Source organism: Oncorhynchus tshawytscha, linkage group LG07 (assembly GCF_018296145.1).
Source record: "Oncorhynchus tshawytscha isolate Ot180627B linkage group LG07, Otsh_v2.0, whole genome shotgun sequence".
NCBI lineage: Eukaryota > Metazoa > Chordata > Actinopteri > Salmoniformes > Salmonidae > Oncorhynchus > Oncorhynchus tshawytscha.
Genome location: NC_056435.1, coordinates 76215338 through 76232195, shown reverse-complemented (window position 1 = coordinate 76232195; position 16858 = coordinate 76215338). Strand labels below are relative to the sequence as shown.

The following is a 16858-nucleotide window of genomic DNA, read 5'->3' as shown; positions in this document are numbered from 1 at the left end:
AAGACAGAGAGATGTTCTGAAGGATCGTTAGCCCAGGTTAACAGAGATGTTCAGACCAGATCTGAACCAGCCCTTCAGGTGTTCAGACAGATCTGACCAGCCAGGTTAACAGAGAGATGTTCAGACAGCTCCTCTGACCAGCCAGGTTCAACAGAGAGATGTTCAGAAGATCTGAACCAGCCAGGTTAACAGAGAGATGTTCAGACAGATCTGAACCAGCCAGGTTAACAGAGAGATGTTCAGACAGATCTGAACCAGCCAGGTTAACAGAGAGATGTTCAGACAGATCTGAACCAGCCAGGTTAACAGAGAGATGTTCTGAAAGATCTGAACCAGCCAGGTTAACAGAGAGATGTTCAGACAGATCTGAACCAGCCAGGTTAACAGAGAGATGTTCAGACAGATCTGAACCAGCCAGGTTAACAGAGAGATGTTCAGACAGATCTGAACCAGCCAGGTTAACAGAGAGATGTTCTGAAAGATCTGAACCAGCCAGGTTAACAGAGAGATGTTCTGAAAGATCTGAACCAGCTCGGCCAGCAGTGGATCTATACAAAGCAAGAGAAGCCTTGATTGTGATCTAGCAGTGTCATTACATTGGCGTGGTCCCGTGGCGGTGCCTGTGTTGCCATCGGAGGGCTCCTCAGCCATATCTGTCCCTGTCTCTGTGTTTAACCCTCTGTGAGGCACCCAGCGTCTAGCTTAGCGTCTCAACCTGTGACAGGTTCAACAACCCCGTCTCTCCCTCACGGAGACATCATTGATAGTCCCTATGTGTCCTGCTGCATGCAGACCCACCCGACTGTCTGCCTCTCTCTGTCCTCAAGGTCCCCCTGCGTGTCCGCTGTCCTCAAGGTCCCCCTGTCCTCAAGGTCCCCCTGCGTGTCCGCTGTCCTCAAGGTTCCCCTGTCCTCATGGTCCCCCTGCGGCTCCGCTGTCCTCAAGGTCCCCCTGCGGCTCCGCTGTCCTCAAGGTCCCCCTGCGGCTCCGCTGTCCTCAAGGTCCTTTTGTCCTCAAGGTCCCCCTGCGGCTCCGCTGTCCTCAAGGTCCCCCTGTGGCTCCGCTGTCCTCAAGGTCCCCCTGTTCTCAAGGTCCCCCTGCGGCTTCGCTGTCCTCAAGGTCCCCCCGTCCTCAAGGTCCCCCTGCGGCTCCGCTGTCCTCAAGGTCCCCCTGCGGCTCCGCTGTCCTCGAGGTCCCTTTGTCCTCAAGGTCCCCCTGCGGCTCCGCTGTCCTCAAGGTCCCCCTGTGGCTCCGCTGTCCTCAAGGTCCCCCTGTCCTCAAGGTCCCCCTGCGTCTCCGCTGTCCTCAAGGTCCCCCTGCGGCTCCGCTGTCCTCAAGGTCCCCCTGCGGCTCCGCTGTCCTCAAGGTCCCCCTGCGGCTCCGCTGTCCTCAAGGTCCCCGCGTGTCCGCTGTCCTCAAGGTCCCCCTGTTCTCAAGGTCCCTCTGTCCTCAAGGTCCCCCTGCGGCTCCGCTGTCCTCAAGGTCCCCGCGTGTCCGCTGTCCTCAAGGTCCCCCTGTCCTCAAGGTCCCCCTGCGTGTCCGCTGTCCTCAAGGTCCCCCTGTCCTCAAGGTCCCCCTGCGTGTCCGCTGTCCTCAAGGTCCCCTGCGTCTCCGCTGTCCTCAAGGTCCCCCTGCGTCTCCGCTGTCCTCAAGGTCCCCCTGCGTCTCCGCTGTCCTCAAGGTCCCCCTGCGTCTCCGCTGTCCTCAAGGTCCCCCTGCGTGTCCGCTGTCCTCAAGGTCCCCCCTGTCCTCATGGTCCCCCTGCGTGTCCGCTGTCCTCAAGGTCCCCCTGTCCTCAAGGTCCCCCGTGTCCGCTGTGTCCCCCTGCTGTCCTCAAGGTCCCCCTGCGTGTCCGTCCCTGTCCTCAAGGTCCCCCTGCGTGTCCGCTGTCCTCAAGGTCCCCTGCGTGTCCGCTGTCCTCAAGGTCCCTCCGTGTCTCCTCGGTCCTCAAGGTCCCCCTGCGTGTCCGCTGTCCTCAAGGTCCCCCTGTCCTCAAGGTCCCCCTGCGTGTCCGCTGTCCTCAAGGTCCCCCTGCGTCTCCGCTGTCCTCAAGGTCCCCCTGCGTGTCCGCTGTCCTCAAGGTCCCCCTGTCCTCATGGTCCCCCTGCGTGTCCGCTGTCCTCAAGGTCCCCCTGTCCTCAAGGTCCCCTGCGTGTCCGCTGTCCTCAAGGTCCCCCTGCGTGTCCGCTGTCCTCAAGGTCCCCCCTGTCCTCAAGGTCCCCCTCGTGTCCCCCTGTCCTCAAGGTCCCCCTGCGTGTCCGCTGTCCTCAAGGTTCCCCTGTCCTCAAGGTCCCCTGCGTGTCCCCTGTCCTCAAGGTCCCCCTGCATCTCCGCTGTCCTCAAGGTCCCCCTGCATCTCCGCTGTCCTCAAGGTCCCCTGTTTCTCCGCTGTCCTCAAGGTCCCCCTGTTTCTCCGCTGTACTCAAGGTCCCCCTGTCCTCAAGGTCCCCCTGCGTCTCCGCTGTACTCAAGGTCCCCTTGTCCTCAAGGTCCCCCTGCGTCTCCGCTGTACTCAAGGTCCCCCTGTCCTCAAGGTCCCCCTTCGTGTCCCCTGTCCTCAAGGTCCCCCTTCGTGTCCCCTGTCCTCAAGGTCCCCCAGTGTCTCCGCTGTCCTCAAGGTCCCCTGTCCTCAAGGTCCCCCTTTGTTTCCGCTGTCCTCAAGGTCCCCGTGCATCTCCGCTGTCCTCAAGGTCCCCCTGTTGCTCCGCTGTCCTCAAGGTCCCCCTGTCCTCCCACTATCTAGAGGAAGTAAAAGTCGTAACAAGGTTTCCGTAGGTGAACCTGCGGAAGGATCATCTCCGCTGTCCTCAAGGTCCCCCTGTGTCTCCGCTGTCCTCAAGGTCCCTCAGACTCCTTGTCTAACTGACACTGTGCTCCTAGCTGCCTCAGTCTAATCCTGTGCCATGGACTTAGTACAGCCGGCCTCTCCCTGCCCTGTCTAACCAGCCCCTCTCTCTCCCCCTGCCCTGTCTAACCAGCCCCTCTCTCTCCCTGCCCTGTCTAACCAGCCCCCTCTCTCTCCCCCTGCCCTGTCTAACCAGCCCCCTCTCTCTCCCCCTGCCCTGTCTAACCAGCCCCTCTCTCTCCCCTGCCCTGTCTAACCAGCCCCTTTCTCTCTCCCCTGCCCTGTCTAACCAGCCCCTTTCTCTCTCCCTGCCCTGTCTAACCAGCCCCCTTCCCTCTCTCTCCCTCTCCCCCCTGTCTAACCAGCCCCCTCTCTCTCCCTCTCCCTGTCTAACCAGCCCCCTCTCTCTCCCTCTCCCTGTCTAACCAGCCCCCTCTCTCCCTCTCCCTGTCTAACCAGCCCCCTCTCTCTCCCTGCCCTGTCTAACCAGCCCCTCTCTCTCCCTGCCCTGTCTAACCAGCCCCTCTCTCTCCCTGCCCTGTCTAACCAGCCCCTCTCTCTCCCTGCCCTGTCTAACCAGCCCCTCTCTCTCCCTGCCCTGTCTAACCAGCCCCTCTTCTCTCCCTGCCCTGTCTAACCAGCCCCCTTCTCTCCCTGCCCTGTCTAACCAGCCCCTCTTCTCTCCCTGCCCTGTCTAACCAGCCCCTCTCTCTCCCTGCCCTGTCTAACCAGCCCCTCTCTCCCTGCCCTGTCTAACCAGCCCCCTCTCTCCCTGCCCTGTCTAACCAGCCCCCTTCTCTCCCTGCCCTGTCTAACCAGCCCCTCTTCTCTCCCTGCCCTGTCTAACCAGCCCCTCCCTCTCCCTGTCCTGTCTAACCAGCCCCTCTCTCTCCCTGCCCTGTCTAACCAGCCCCTCCTCTCTCCCTGTCCTGTCTAACCAGCCCCCTCTCTCCCTGTCCTGTCTAACCAGCCCCTCCCTCTCCCTGTCCTGTCTAACCAGCCCCCCTCTCTCTCCCTGCCCTGTCTAACCAGCCCCTCCCTCTCCCTGCCCTGTCTAACCAGCCCCCCCTCTCTCTCCCTGCCCTGTCTAACCAGCCCCTCTCTCTCCCTGCCCTGTCTAACCAGCCCCCCCTCTCCCTGCCCTGTCTAACCAGCCCCCTTCTCTCCCTGCCCTGTCTAACCAGCCCCCTTCTCTCCCTGTCCTGTCTAACCAGCCCCTCCCTCTCCCTGTCCTGTCCCTGTCCTAACCAGCCCCTCCCTCTCCCTGTCCTGTCTAACCAGCCCCTCTCTCTCCCTGCCCTGTCTAACCAGCCCCTCCCTCTCCCTGTCCTGTCTAACCAGCCCCTCTTCTCTCCCTGTCCTGTCTAACCAGCCCCCCCTCTCTCTCCCTGCCCTGTCTAACCAGCCCTCTTCTCTCCCTGTCCTGTCTAACCAGCCCCTCTTCTCTCCCTGTCCTGTCTAACCAGCCCCCTCTTCTCTCCCTGTCCTGTCTAACCAGCCCCTCTTCTCTCCCTGTCCTGTCTCTCCTGTCCTGTAACCAGCCCCCCCTCTTCTAACCAGCCCCCCTCTCCCTGCCCTGTCTAACCAGCCCCTCCCTCTCCCTGTCCTGTCTAACCAGCCCCTCCCTCTCCCTGTCCTGTCTAACCAGCCCCTCTTCTCTCCCTGTCCTGTCTAACCAGCCCCTCTCTCTCCCTGTCCTGTCTAACCAGCCCCTCTTCTCTCCCTGTCCTGTCTAACCAGCCCCTCTTCTCTCCCTGTCCTGTCTAACCAGCCCCCTTCTCTCCCTGTCCTGTCTAACCAGCCCCTCTTCTCTCCCTGTCCTGTCTAACCAGCCCCTCTTCTCTCCCTGCCCTGTCTAACCAGCCCCTCTTCTCTCCCTGTCCTGTCTAACCAGCCCCTCTTCTCTCCCTGTCCTGTCTAACCAGCCCCTCTCTCTCCCTGTCCTGTCTAACCAGCCCCTCCTCTCTCCCTGTCCTGTCTAACCAGCCCCTCTTCTCTCCCTGTCCTGTCTAACCAGCCCCTCTTCTCTCCCTGTCCTGTCTAACCAGCCCCTCTTCTCTCCCTGCCCTGTCTAACCAGCCCCCCTCCTGCCCTTCTCTCCCTGCCCTGTCTAACCAGCCCCTCTTCTCTCCCTGTCCTGTCTAACCAGCCCCCTCTCTCTCCCTGTCCTGTCTAACCAGCCCCTCTTCTCTCCCTGCCCTGTCTAACCAGCCCCCTTCTCTCCCTGCCCTGTCTAACCAGCCCCTCTTCTCTCCCTGTCCTGTCTAACCAGCCCTCTCTCTCCCTGTCCTGTCTAACCAGCCCCTCCCTCTCCCTGTCCTGTCTAACCAGCCCCCCTTCTCTCCCTGTCCTGTCTAACCAGCCCCCTCTTCTCTCCCTGTCCTGTCTAACCAGCCCCTCCCTCTCCCTGTCCTGTCTAACCAGCCCCTCCCTCTCCCTGTCCTGTCTAACCAGCCCCTCCCTCTCTCCCTGTCCTGTCTAACCAGCCCCCTCCCTGTCCTGTCTAACCAGCCCCTCTCCCTGTCCTGTCTAACCAGCCCCTCCCTCTCCCTGTCCTGTCTAACCAGCCCCTCCCTCTCCCTGTCCTGTCTAACCAGCCCCTCCCTCTCCCTGTCCTGTCTAACCAGCCCCCCTCTCTCCCTGTCCTGTCTAACCAGCCCCTCCCTCTCCCTGTCCTGTCTAACCAGCCCCCCCCTCTCCCTGTCCTGTCTAACCAGCCCCTCCCTCTCCCTGTCCTGTCTAACCAGCCCCTCCCTCTCCCTGTCCTGTCTAACCAGCCCCTCCCTCTCCCTGTCCTGTCTAACCCTCCCTCTCCCTGTCCTGTCTAACCAGCCCCTCCCTCTCCCTGTCCTGTCTAACCAGCCCCCTCTCTCCCTGTCCTGTCTAACCAGCCCCTCCTCTCCCTGTCCTGTCTAACCAGCCCCTCCCTCTCCCTGTCCTGTCTAACCAGCCCCTCTCTCTCTCCTGTCCTGTCTAACCAGCCCCTCCCTCTCCCTGTCCTGTCTAACCAGCCCCTCCCTCCCCCTGTCCTGTCTAACCAGCCCTCTCTCTCCCCTGTCCTGTCTAACCAGCCCCTCCCTCTCCCTGTCCTGTCTAACCAGCCCCTCTCTCTCCCCTGTCTAACCAGTCCTGTCTAACCAGCCCCTCCCTCTCCCTGCCCTGTCTAACCAGCCCCTCCCTCTCCCTGTCCTGTCTAACCAGCCCCTCTCTCTCCCTGTCCTGTCTAACCAGCCCCTCTCTCTCCCTGTCCTGTCTAACCAGCTGTCCCCTCTCTCCCTGTCCTGTCTAACCAGCCCCTCTCTCTCCCTGTCCTGTCTAACCAGCCCCTCTCTCTCCCTGTCCTGTCTAACCAGCCCCTCTCTCTCCCTGTCCTGTCTAACCAGCCCCTCTCTCTCCCTGTCCTGTCTAACCAGCCCCTCTCTCTCCCTGTCCTGTCTAACCAGCCCCTCTCTCTCCCTGTCCTGTCTAACCAGCCCCTCTCTCTCCCTGTCCTGTCTAACCAGCCCCTCTCTCTCCCTGTCCTGTCTAACCAGCCCTCCTCTCCCTGTCCTGTCTAACCAGCCCCTCCCTCTCCCTGTCCTGTCTAACCAGCCCCTCCCTCTCCCTGTCCTGTCTAACCAGCCCCTCTCTCTCCCTGCCCTGTCTAACCAGCCCCTCTCTCTCCCTGCCCTGTCTAACCAGCCCCTCTCTCTCCCTGCCCTGTCTAACCTGTGTATTGACAGTCAGTGAGGCTGCATGCTGGCTAAACGGAGGGATCCAGTGACTCATCGCAGTACAGTAGCCCGCTGGCACAAAGAGAGGCCAATACAATCCATCATTACTTTCATCACACAGTCACTGTCCCCATGACAACCAACTCACTCCTAAATCCTCAGTGGGTGGGAGCCGGTATGCCGGTGTGTCTGTATGTTGCTGTGTTCATTATGGAGTGACAGTGGTGATGGGGTACTCCCATCACAGGGATCTGGTCTAAAGTAGTGCACTACATAGGGAATAGGTCCCATTTGGGGTCAAAAGTAGTGCACTACATAGGGAATAGGTCTCATTTGGGGCCGCCTTCAGCGACTAAACACAATGGGTTTGGAATGAAGCTGTTATTCTAGTGTTTACATCTCAACAACAATAAGAGTGGTTTATGTAACAGAAGAACACAAAGAGATGTTGTTCTGATAGAGAGAGAGGCTGCTGTTCAAACCTCCAGAGATCAGAGAGTTATAACGAGAGAGAGAGAGAGAGAGGGGCTGCTGTTCAAACATCCAGAGATCAGAGAGTTATAACGAGGGAGAGAGAGAGGCTGCAGTTCAAACCTCCAGAGATCAGAGAGAGAGACAGACCTGTTGCCACAAGAAAAGGGCAACCAGTGAAGAACAAACACCATTGTAAATACAACCCATATTTATGCTCATTTATTTTCCCTTGTGTACTTTAACCATTTGTACATTGTTACAACACTACATATACATATATATATATATATATATATATATATATAAATATTTTGACATTTGTAATGTCTTTATTGCTTTGAAACTTCTGTATGAATAATGTTTACTGTTAATTTTTGTTTGTTTCACTTTTGTATATTATCTACCTCACTTGCATTGGCAATGTTAACACATGTTTCCCATGCCAATAAAGCCCCTTGAATTGAATTGAATTCAGAGAGACAGAAACAGCATCATGCTGTGGGGATGTTTTTCAGTGGCAAGGATTGGTCAGGTTTAGGAAAAGATGAACAGAGCAAAGTACAGAGAGATCCTTTGATGAAAACCTGCTCCAGAGCGCTTAGGACCTCAGACTGGGGTGAAGGTTCACCTTCCAACAGGACAATGACCCTAAGCACACAGCCAAGACAATGCAGGAGTGGCTTCGGGACAAGTCTCTGAATGTCCTTGAGTGGCCCAGCCAGAGCCCGGACATAGAGAGAAGAACAGGATTAACTACTCAAATGCAGATGTTTTATTTCACCTTTATTTAACCAGGTCGGCCAGTTGAGAACAAGTTCTCATTTACAACTGCGACATGGCCAAGATAAAGCAAAGCAGTGCAACAAACAACAACACAGAGTTACACATGGAATAAACAAGCGTACAGTCAATAACACAATAGGGAAAAAAAGTCTATATACAGTGTGTGTAAATAGTGTGAGGTGGTAACGCAATAAATAGGCCATAGTAGGGAAGTAATTACAATTTAGCAGATTAACACTGGAGTGATAAATGAGCAGATGATGATGTGCAACTAGAGATACTGGTGTGAAAAAGAGCAGAAAAGTAAATAAAATAAAAACAGTATGGGGATGAGGTAGGTAAAATTGGGTGGGCGATTTACAGATGGACTATGTACAGCTGCAGCGATCGGTTAACTGCTCAGATAGCAGATGTTTAAAGTTGGTGAGAGAAATATAAGTCTCCAACTTCAGCGATTTTTGCAATTTGTTCCAGTCACTGGCAGCAGAGAACTGGAAGGAAAGGCAGCCAAATGAGATGTTGGCTTTAGGGATGATCAGTGAGATATACCTGCTGGAGCGCGTGCTATGGGTGGGTGTTGCTATGGTGACCAGTGAACTGAGATAAGGCGGGACTTTACCTAGCAGAGACTTATAGATGACCTGGAGCCACTGGGTCAGGTGACGAATATGTAGCGAGGGCCAGCCAACGAGAGCATACAGGTCACAGTGGTGGGTGGTATATGGGGCTTTGGTGACAAAACGGATGGCACTGTGATAGACTGCATCCAGTTTGCTGAGTAGAGTATTGGAGGCTATTTTGTAAATGACATTGCCGAAATTAAGTATCAGTAGGATGGTCAGTTTTACGAGGGTATGTTTGGCAGCATGAGTGAAGGAGGCTTTGTTGCGGAATAGAAAGCCGATTCTAGATTTAATTTTGGATTGGAGATGTTTAATATGAGTCTGGAAGGAGAGTTTACAGTCTAACCAGACACCTAGGTATTTATAGTTGTCCACATATTCTAGGCCAGAGTAGTGATGCTAGGTAGTGTGCCGAGCTTGTAGTGTCACACCCAAGAAGCCTCGAGGCTGTAATCGCTGCCAAAGGTTCTTCAACAAAGTACAGAGTAAAGGATCTGAATACTTATGTAAATGTAATATTGCAGTTTTTTTTATACATTTGCAAAAATGTCTAGAGAACTGTTTTTGCTTTGTCATTATGGGGTATTGTGATGTCATTATGGGGTATTGTGTGTAGATTGATGAGGGTAAAAAATAATTTAATACATTTTAGAGTAAGGCTGTAACGTAACAAAATGTGGAAAACAGTAAGGGGTCTGAATACTTTCCAAATGTACTACAAATACTGAGGACTTTTGATTGATATGGATTTGACCTTTAAAAAAACATATATACTGAAGAAAAATCTAACGCAACAATTTCAAAGATTTTGCTGAGTTACAGTTCATATAAGGAAATCAGTCAATTGAAATAAATTAATTAGGCCCTAATCCATGGATTTCACATGACTGGGATGGCCTGGGAGGGCATAGGCTGGGGAGCCAGGCTCAGCCAATCAGACTGAGTTTTTCCCCACAATAGGGAAATACTCCTGTTTAATCAGCTTCTTGATATACCACACATGTCAGGTAGATGGATTATCTTGACAAAGGATTAAATACTAGCAGGGATGTAAATGTTTTGGTTAAAGGTGTCTTTTTCTACAGAAACAGATTGTGCCTGTTTCTCAACAATATGAAGCAGATTATTCAGTCAACCTTTCACCTGTTCTTTATAATGGGGATATTATTAATCAAAATGCAGCTGCTACTGTACCACTCTTAAACCTTTGGATGCCATCTACCATAGTGCCCTTCGTTTTGTTACAGGTGACAGTTTTTATACTCATCACTGCATGCTGTATCTATAGGTTGGCTGGACTTCACTAAAGACCCGTAGATCTCTACATTCATAAACGTCCATCTTTTCTAACTTTGATGTTGAATTGCCTAACCTGTTCACAGAATTGGTTAACCCTTGAGATTCCTAGGGTTTCCTCTCCACCCAGGTAAATATGTTTTTCGTTTTTAATGCACCGTATTGCTGGAGCAAAAGTCAAAAATACACCACCGGTCATAACTTTTAGAACAACTACTCATTCCAGGGTTTTTCTTCATATTTTAATATTGAAGACATCAAAACTATGAAATAACACATGGAGTAACAACAAAAAGTGTACACGATAGACACATTACTACTGTAGAATAGTAACACCTACCTGTGTTCATGCTGTTGCCTGTGTTGAGGTCCCCAGAGGAAGAGTAGGGCACATCAGTCAGCAGGCTAACACCAGCCGCCATGGCACACTCTGGAAGGACAGAGGTAACATGCTGTAACAGAGACAGGTAACACTAACGAACAGAAACACACACAGGTGAGGCTGAGGCTGAGACAGAGACGGGTAACACTAACGAACAGAAACACACACAGGTGAGGCTGAGACAGAGAGACAGGTAACACTAACGAACAGAAACACACACAGGTGAGGCTAAGACAGAGAGACAGAGCCTGAGGCAGAGAGACAGCGAGTGAGACAGACAGGCACACAAATGCCCAGGTTGTGAAAACAGGCCCAACTCCAAAACCCAACCAATCCCCATCCATCAACCGTTGTGTTGAAATGCGCGTACAATGTTTATTAACAGTGAGAATTACAGAATGGTGAACTTAACTAAACGACTGAGAGTTTGACTGTGTGAAATTAGATTGCTTCTTGTGTAAATATTTTCTGTCTGAATTTTAATGATTTTTTGCATAACGTTGCACAGTATAACGAAACATATTTTTTTATTTTTTTTATTTACGGTTTGATACTAGAATTTTTGGTACTTCATTCAAATGTGTCTCAGGTGATCGAGAGGATCAACTCTGTATCAGCCCCTTTATAGCACGAAGAGCAAAGAGCCTGATCCACTTCCTGATTCATTACTAGAGCCGTCTGTCCACTTCCTGATTCATTACTAGAGCCGTCTGTCCACTTCCTGATTCATTACTAGAGCTGTCTGTCCACTTCCTGATTCATTACTAGAGCTGTCTGTCCACTTCCTGATTCATTACTAGAGCCGTCTGTCCACTTCCTGATTCATTACTAGAGCCGTCTGTCCACTTCCTGATTCATTACTAGAGCCGTCTGTCCACTTCCTGATTCATTACTAGAGACGTCTGTCCACTTCCTGATTCATTACTAGAGACGTCTGTCCACTTCCTGATTCATTACTAGAGCCGTCAGTCCACTTCCTGATTCATTACCTGAGCCGTCTGTCCACTTCCTGATTCATTACTAGAGCCGTCTCTGTCCACTTCCTGATTCATTACTAGAGCAGCTGTCCACTTCTGATTCATTACTAGAGCCATCTGTCCACTTCTGATTCATTACTAGAGCTGTCTGGCTGTCTGTCCACTTCCTGATTCATTACTAGAGCTGTCTGGCTGTGTTGTTAGCTAGAGCCCTGCTCATCATGTTGAACACAGCTCCACTTCCTGATTCCTTACTAGAGCTGTCTGTCCACTTCCTGATTCATTACTAGAGCCGTCTGTCCACTTCCTGATTCATTACTAGAGCCGTCTGTCCACTTCCTGATTCATTACTAGAGCCATCTGTCCACTTCTGATTCATTACTAGAGCCGTCTGTCCACTTCCTGATTCATTACTAGAGCTGTCTGGCTGTGTTGTTAGCTCCCTGCTCATCATGTTGAACACAGCTCCACTTCCTGATTCCTTACTAGAGCTGTCTGTCCACTTCCTGATTCATTACTAGAGCGTCTATCCACTTCCTGATTCATTACTAGAGCAGTCTGTCCACTTCCTGATTCATTACTAGAGCAGTTTGTCCACTTCCTGATTCATTACAAGAGCCGTCTGTCCACTTCCTGATTCATTACTAGAGCCATCTGTCCACTTCCTGATTCATTACTAGAGCCGTCTGTCCACTTCCTGATTCATTACTAGAGCTGTCTGGCTGTGTTGTCAGCTCCCTACTCATCATGTCACACAGCTCCACTTCCTGATTCATTACTAGAGCCGTCTGTCCACTTCCTGATTCATTACTAGCGCAGTCTGTCCACTTCCTGATTCATTACTAGAGCCGTCTGTCCACTTCCTGATTCATTACTAGAGCCGTCTGTCCACTTCCTGATTCATTACTAGAGCCGTCTGTCCACTTCCTGATTCATTACTAGAGCCGTCTGTCCAATTCCTGATTCATTACTAGAGACGTCTGTCCACTTCTGATTCCTTACTAGAGCCGTCTGTCCACTTCCTGATTCATTACTAGAGCCGTCTGGCTGTGTTGTTAGCTCCCTGCTCATCATGTTGAACACAGCTCCACTTCCTGATTCATTACTAGAGCCGTCTGTCCACTTCCTGATTCATTACTAGAGCTGTCTGTCCACTTCCTGATTCATTACTAGAGCTGTCTGGCTGTGTTGTTAAATCCCTGCTCATCATGTTGAACACAGCTCCACTTCCTGATTCCTTACTAGAGCTGTCTGTCCACTTCCTGATTCATTACTAGAGCGGTCTGTCCACTTCCTGATTCATTACTAGAGCAGTCTGTCCACTTCCTGATTCATTACTAGAGCAGTCTGTCCACTTCCTGATTCATTACTAGAGCGGTCTGTCCATTTCCTGATTCTTTACTAGAGCCGTCTGTCCACTTCCTGATTCATTACTAGAGCCGTCTGTCCACTTCTGATTCATTACTAGAGCCGTCTGTCCACTTCCTGATTCATTACAAGAGCCGTCTGTCAACTTCCTGATTCATTACTAGAACAGTCTGTCCACTTCCTGATTCATTACTAGAACAGTCTGTCCACTTCCTGATTCATTACTAGAGCAGTCTGTCCACTTCCTGATTCATTACTTGAGCCGTCTGTCCACTTCCTGATTCATTACTAGAGCAGTCTGTCACTTCCTGATTCATTACTAGAGCCGTCTGTCCACTTCCTGATTCATTACTAGAGCCGTCTGTAAACTTCCTGATTCATTACTAGAGCCGTCTGTCCACTTCCTGATTCATTACTAGAGCAGTCTGTCCACTTCCTGATTCATTACTAGAGCAGTCTGGCTGTGTTGTTAGCTCCCTGCTCATCATGTTGAACACAGCTCCACTTCCTGATTCATTACTAGAGCTGTCTGTCCACTTCCTGATTCATTACTAGAGCAGTCTGGCTGTGTTGTTAGCTCCCTGCTCATCATGTTGAACACAGCTCCACTTCCTGATTCATTACTAGAGCCGTCTGTCCACTTCCTGATTCATTACTAGAGCAGTCTGGCTGTGTTGTTAGCTCCCTGCTCATCATGTTGCACACAGCTCCACTTCCTGATTCATTACTAGAGCCGTCTGTCCACTTCCTGATTCATTACTAGAGCAGTCTGTCCACTTCTGATTCATTACTAGAGCCGTCTGTCCACTTCCTGATTCATTACTAGAGCCGTCTGTCCACTTCCTGATTCATTACTAGAGCCGTCTGTCCACTTCCTGATTCATTACTAGAGCCGTCTGTCCACTTCCTGATTCATTACTAGAGCCGTCTGTCCACTTCCTGATTCATTACTAGAGCCATCTGTCCACTTCTGATTCATTACTAGAGCAGTCTGTCCACTTCCTGATTCATTACTAGAGCCGTCTGTCCACTTCTGATTCATTACTAGAGCAGTCTGTCCACTTCCTGATTCATTACTAGAGCCGTCTGTCCACTTCCTGATTCATTACTAGAGCCATCTGTCCACTTCTGATTCATTACTAGAGCAGTCTGTCCACTTCCTGATTCATTACTAGAGCCGTCTGTCACATTCCTGATTCATTACTAGAGCAGTTTGTCCACTTCCTGATTCATTACTAGAGCCGTCTGTCCACTTCCTGATTCATTACTAGAGCCATCTGTCCACTTCCTGATTCATTACTCATTCTGGCTGTGTTGTTAGCTCCCTGCTCATCATGTTGAACACAGTTCCACTTCCTGATTCATTACTAGAGCTGTCTGGCTGTGTTGTTAGCTCCCTGCTCATCATGTTGAACACAGTTCCACTTCCTGATTCCTTACTAGAGCTGTCTGTCCACTTCCTGATTCATTACTAGATCCGTCTGTCCACTTCCTGATTCATTACTAGAGCAGTCTGTCCACTTCCTGATTCATTACTAGAGCAGTCTGTCCACTTCCTGATTCATTACTAGAGCAGTCTGTCCACTTCCTGATTCATTACTAGAGCGGTCTGTCCATTTCCTGATTCTTTACTAGAGCCGTCTGTCCACTTCCTGATTCATTACTAGAGCCGTCTGTCCACTTCCTGATTCATTACTAGAGCTGTCTGTCAACTTCCTGATTCATTACTAGAACAGTCTGTCCACTTCCTGATTCATTACTAGAACAGTCTGTCCACTTCCTGATTCATTACTAGAGCAGTCTGTCCACTTCCTGATTCATTACTAGAGCCGTCTGTCCACTTCCTGATTCATTACTAGAGCTGTCTGTCCACTTCCTGATTCATTACTAGAGCCGTCTGTCCACTTCCTGATTCATTACTAGAGCCGTCTGTAAACTTCCTGATTCATTACTAGAGCCGTCTGTCCACTTCCTGATTCATTACTAGAGCCGTCTGTCCACTTCCTGATTCATTACTAGAAAAGTCTGTCCACTTCCTGATTCATTACTAGAAAAGTCTGTCCACTTCCTGATTCATTACTAGAGCAGTCTGTCCACTTCCTGATTCATTACTAGAGCCGTCTGTCCACTTCCTGATTCATTACTAGAGCAGTCTGTCACTTCCTGATTCATTACTAGAGCCGTCTGTCCACTTCCTGATTCATTACTAGAGCCGTCTGTAAACTTCCTGATTCATTACTAGAGCCGTCTGTCCACTTCCTGATTCATTACTAGAGCAGTCTGTCCACTTCCTGATTCATTACTAGAGCAGTCTGTCCACTTCCTGATTCATTACTAGAGCAGTCTGTCCACTTCCTGATTCATTACTAGAGCTGTCTGGCTGTGTTGTTAGCTCCCTGCTCATCATGTTGAACACAGCTCCACTTCCTGATTCCTTACTAGAGCTGTCTGTCCACTTCCTGCTTCATTACTAGAGCCGTCTGTCCACTTCCTGATTCATTACTAGAGCAGTCTGTCCACTTCCTGATTCATTACTAGAGCAGTCTGTCCACTTCCTGATTCATTACTAGAGCCGTCTGTCCATTTCCTGATTCATTACTAGAGCCGTCTGTCCACTTCCTGATTCATTACTAGAGCCGTCTGTCCACTTCCTGATTCATTACTAGAGCCGTCTGTCCAATTCCTGATTCATTACTAGAGCAGTCTGTCCACTTCCTGATTCATTACTAGAGCAGTCTGGCTGTGTTGTTAGCTCCTGCTCATCATGTTGAACACAGCTCCACTTCCTGATTCATTACTAGAGCTGTCTGTCCACTTCCTGATTCATTACTAGAGCCGTCTGGCTGTGTTGTTAGCTCCCTGCTCATCATGTTGAACACAGCTCCACTTCCTGATTCATTACTAGAGCCGTCTGTCCACTTCCTGATTCATTACTAGAGCTGTCTGGCTGTGTTGTTAGCTCCCTACTCATCATGTCACACAGCTCCACTTCCTTATTCATTACTAGAGCCGTCTGTCCACTTCCTGATTCATTACTAGAGCCGTCTGTCCACTTCCTGATTCATTACTAGAGCCGTCTGTCCACTTCCTGATTCATTACTAGAGCCGTCTGTCCACTTCCTGATTCATTACTAGAGCCGTCTGTCCACTTCCTGATTCATTACTAGAGCCGTCTGTCCACTTCCTGATTCATTACTAGAGCCGTCTGTCCACTTCCTGATTCATTACTAGAGCCATCTGTCCACTTCTGATTCATTACTAGAGCAGTCTGTCCACTTCCTGATTCATTACTAGAGCCGTCTGTCCACTTCCTGATTCATTACTAGAGCAGTCTGTCCACTTCCTGATTCATTACTAGAGCCGTCTGTCCACTTCCTGATTCATTACTAGAGCCATCTGTCCACTTCTGATTCATTACTAGAGCAGTCTGTCCACTTCCTGATTCATTACTAGAGCCGTCTGTCACCTTCCTGATTCATTACTAGAGCCGTCTGTCCACTTCCTGATTCATTACTAGAGCCGTCTGTCCACTTCCTGATTCATTACTAGAGCCGTCTGTCCACTTCCTGATTCATTACTAGAGCCGTCTGGCTGTGTTGTTAGCTCCCTGCTCATCATGTTGAACACAGTTCCACTTCCTGATTCATTACTAGAGCTGTCTGGCTGTGTTGTTAGCTCCCTGCTCATCATGTTGAACACAGTTCCACTTCCTGATTCCTTACTAGAGCTGTCTGTCCACTTCCTGATTCATTACTAGATCCGTCTGTCCACTTCCTGATTCATTACTAGAGCAGTCTGTCCACTTCCTGATTCATTACTAGAGCAGTCTGTCCACTTCCTGATTCATTACTAGAGCAGTCTGTCCACTTCCTGATTCATTACTAGAGCGGTCTGTCCATTTCCTGATTCTTTACTAGAGCCGTCTGTCCACTTCCTGATTCATTACTAGAGCCGTCTGTCCACTTCCTGATTCATTACTAGAACAGTCTGTCAACTTCCTGATTCATTACTAGAACAGTCTGTCCACTTCCTGATTCATTACTAGAACAGTCTGTCCACTTCCTGATTCATTACTAGAGCAGTCTGTCCACTTCCTGATTCATTACTAGAGCCGTCTGTCCACTTCCTGATTCATTACTAGAGCCGTCTGTCCACTTCCTGATTCATTACTAGAGCCGTCTGTCCACTTCCTGATTCATTACTAGAGCCGTCTGTAAACTTCCTGATTCATTACTAGAGCCGTCTGTCCACTTCCTGATTCATTACTAGAGCCGTCTGTCCACTTCCTGATTCATTACTAGAAAAGTCTGTCCACTTCCTGATTCATTACTAGAAAAGTCTGTCCACTTCCTGATTCATTACTAGAGCAGTCTGTCCACTTCCTGATTCATTACTAG

At 50.5% G+C, this 16858-nt stretch overlaps 1 protein-coding gene across 2 annotated transcripts in view; it reads right to left on the bottom strand.

Moving 5' to 3' along the window:
- Positions 1 to 16858, bottom strand: part of ptpdc1a (protein tyrosine phosphatase domain containing 1a) — a 73989-nt gene that overhangs the window by 48097 nt on the left and 9034 nt on the right. For both annotated transcript variants that reach the window (XM_042324974.1, XM_042324975.1), the window contains exon 2: positions 10075 to 10164. In XM_042324974.1, coding sequence (XP_042180908.1) covers positions 10075 to 10156 — 82 coding nt within the window. In that variant the 5' untranslated portion in view covers positions 10157 to 10164. The remainder of the gene's footprint in view (positions 1 to 10074; positions 10165 to 16858) is intronic.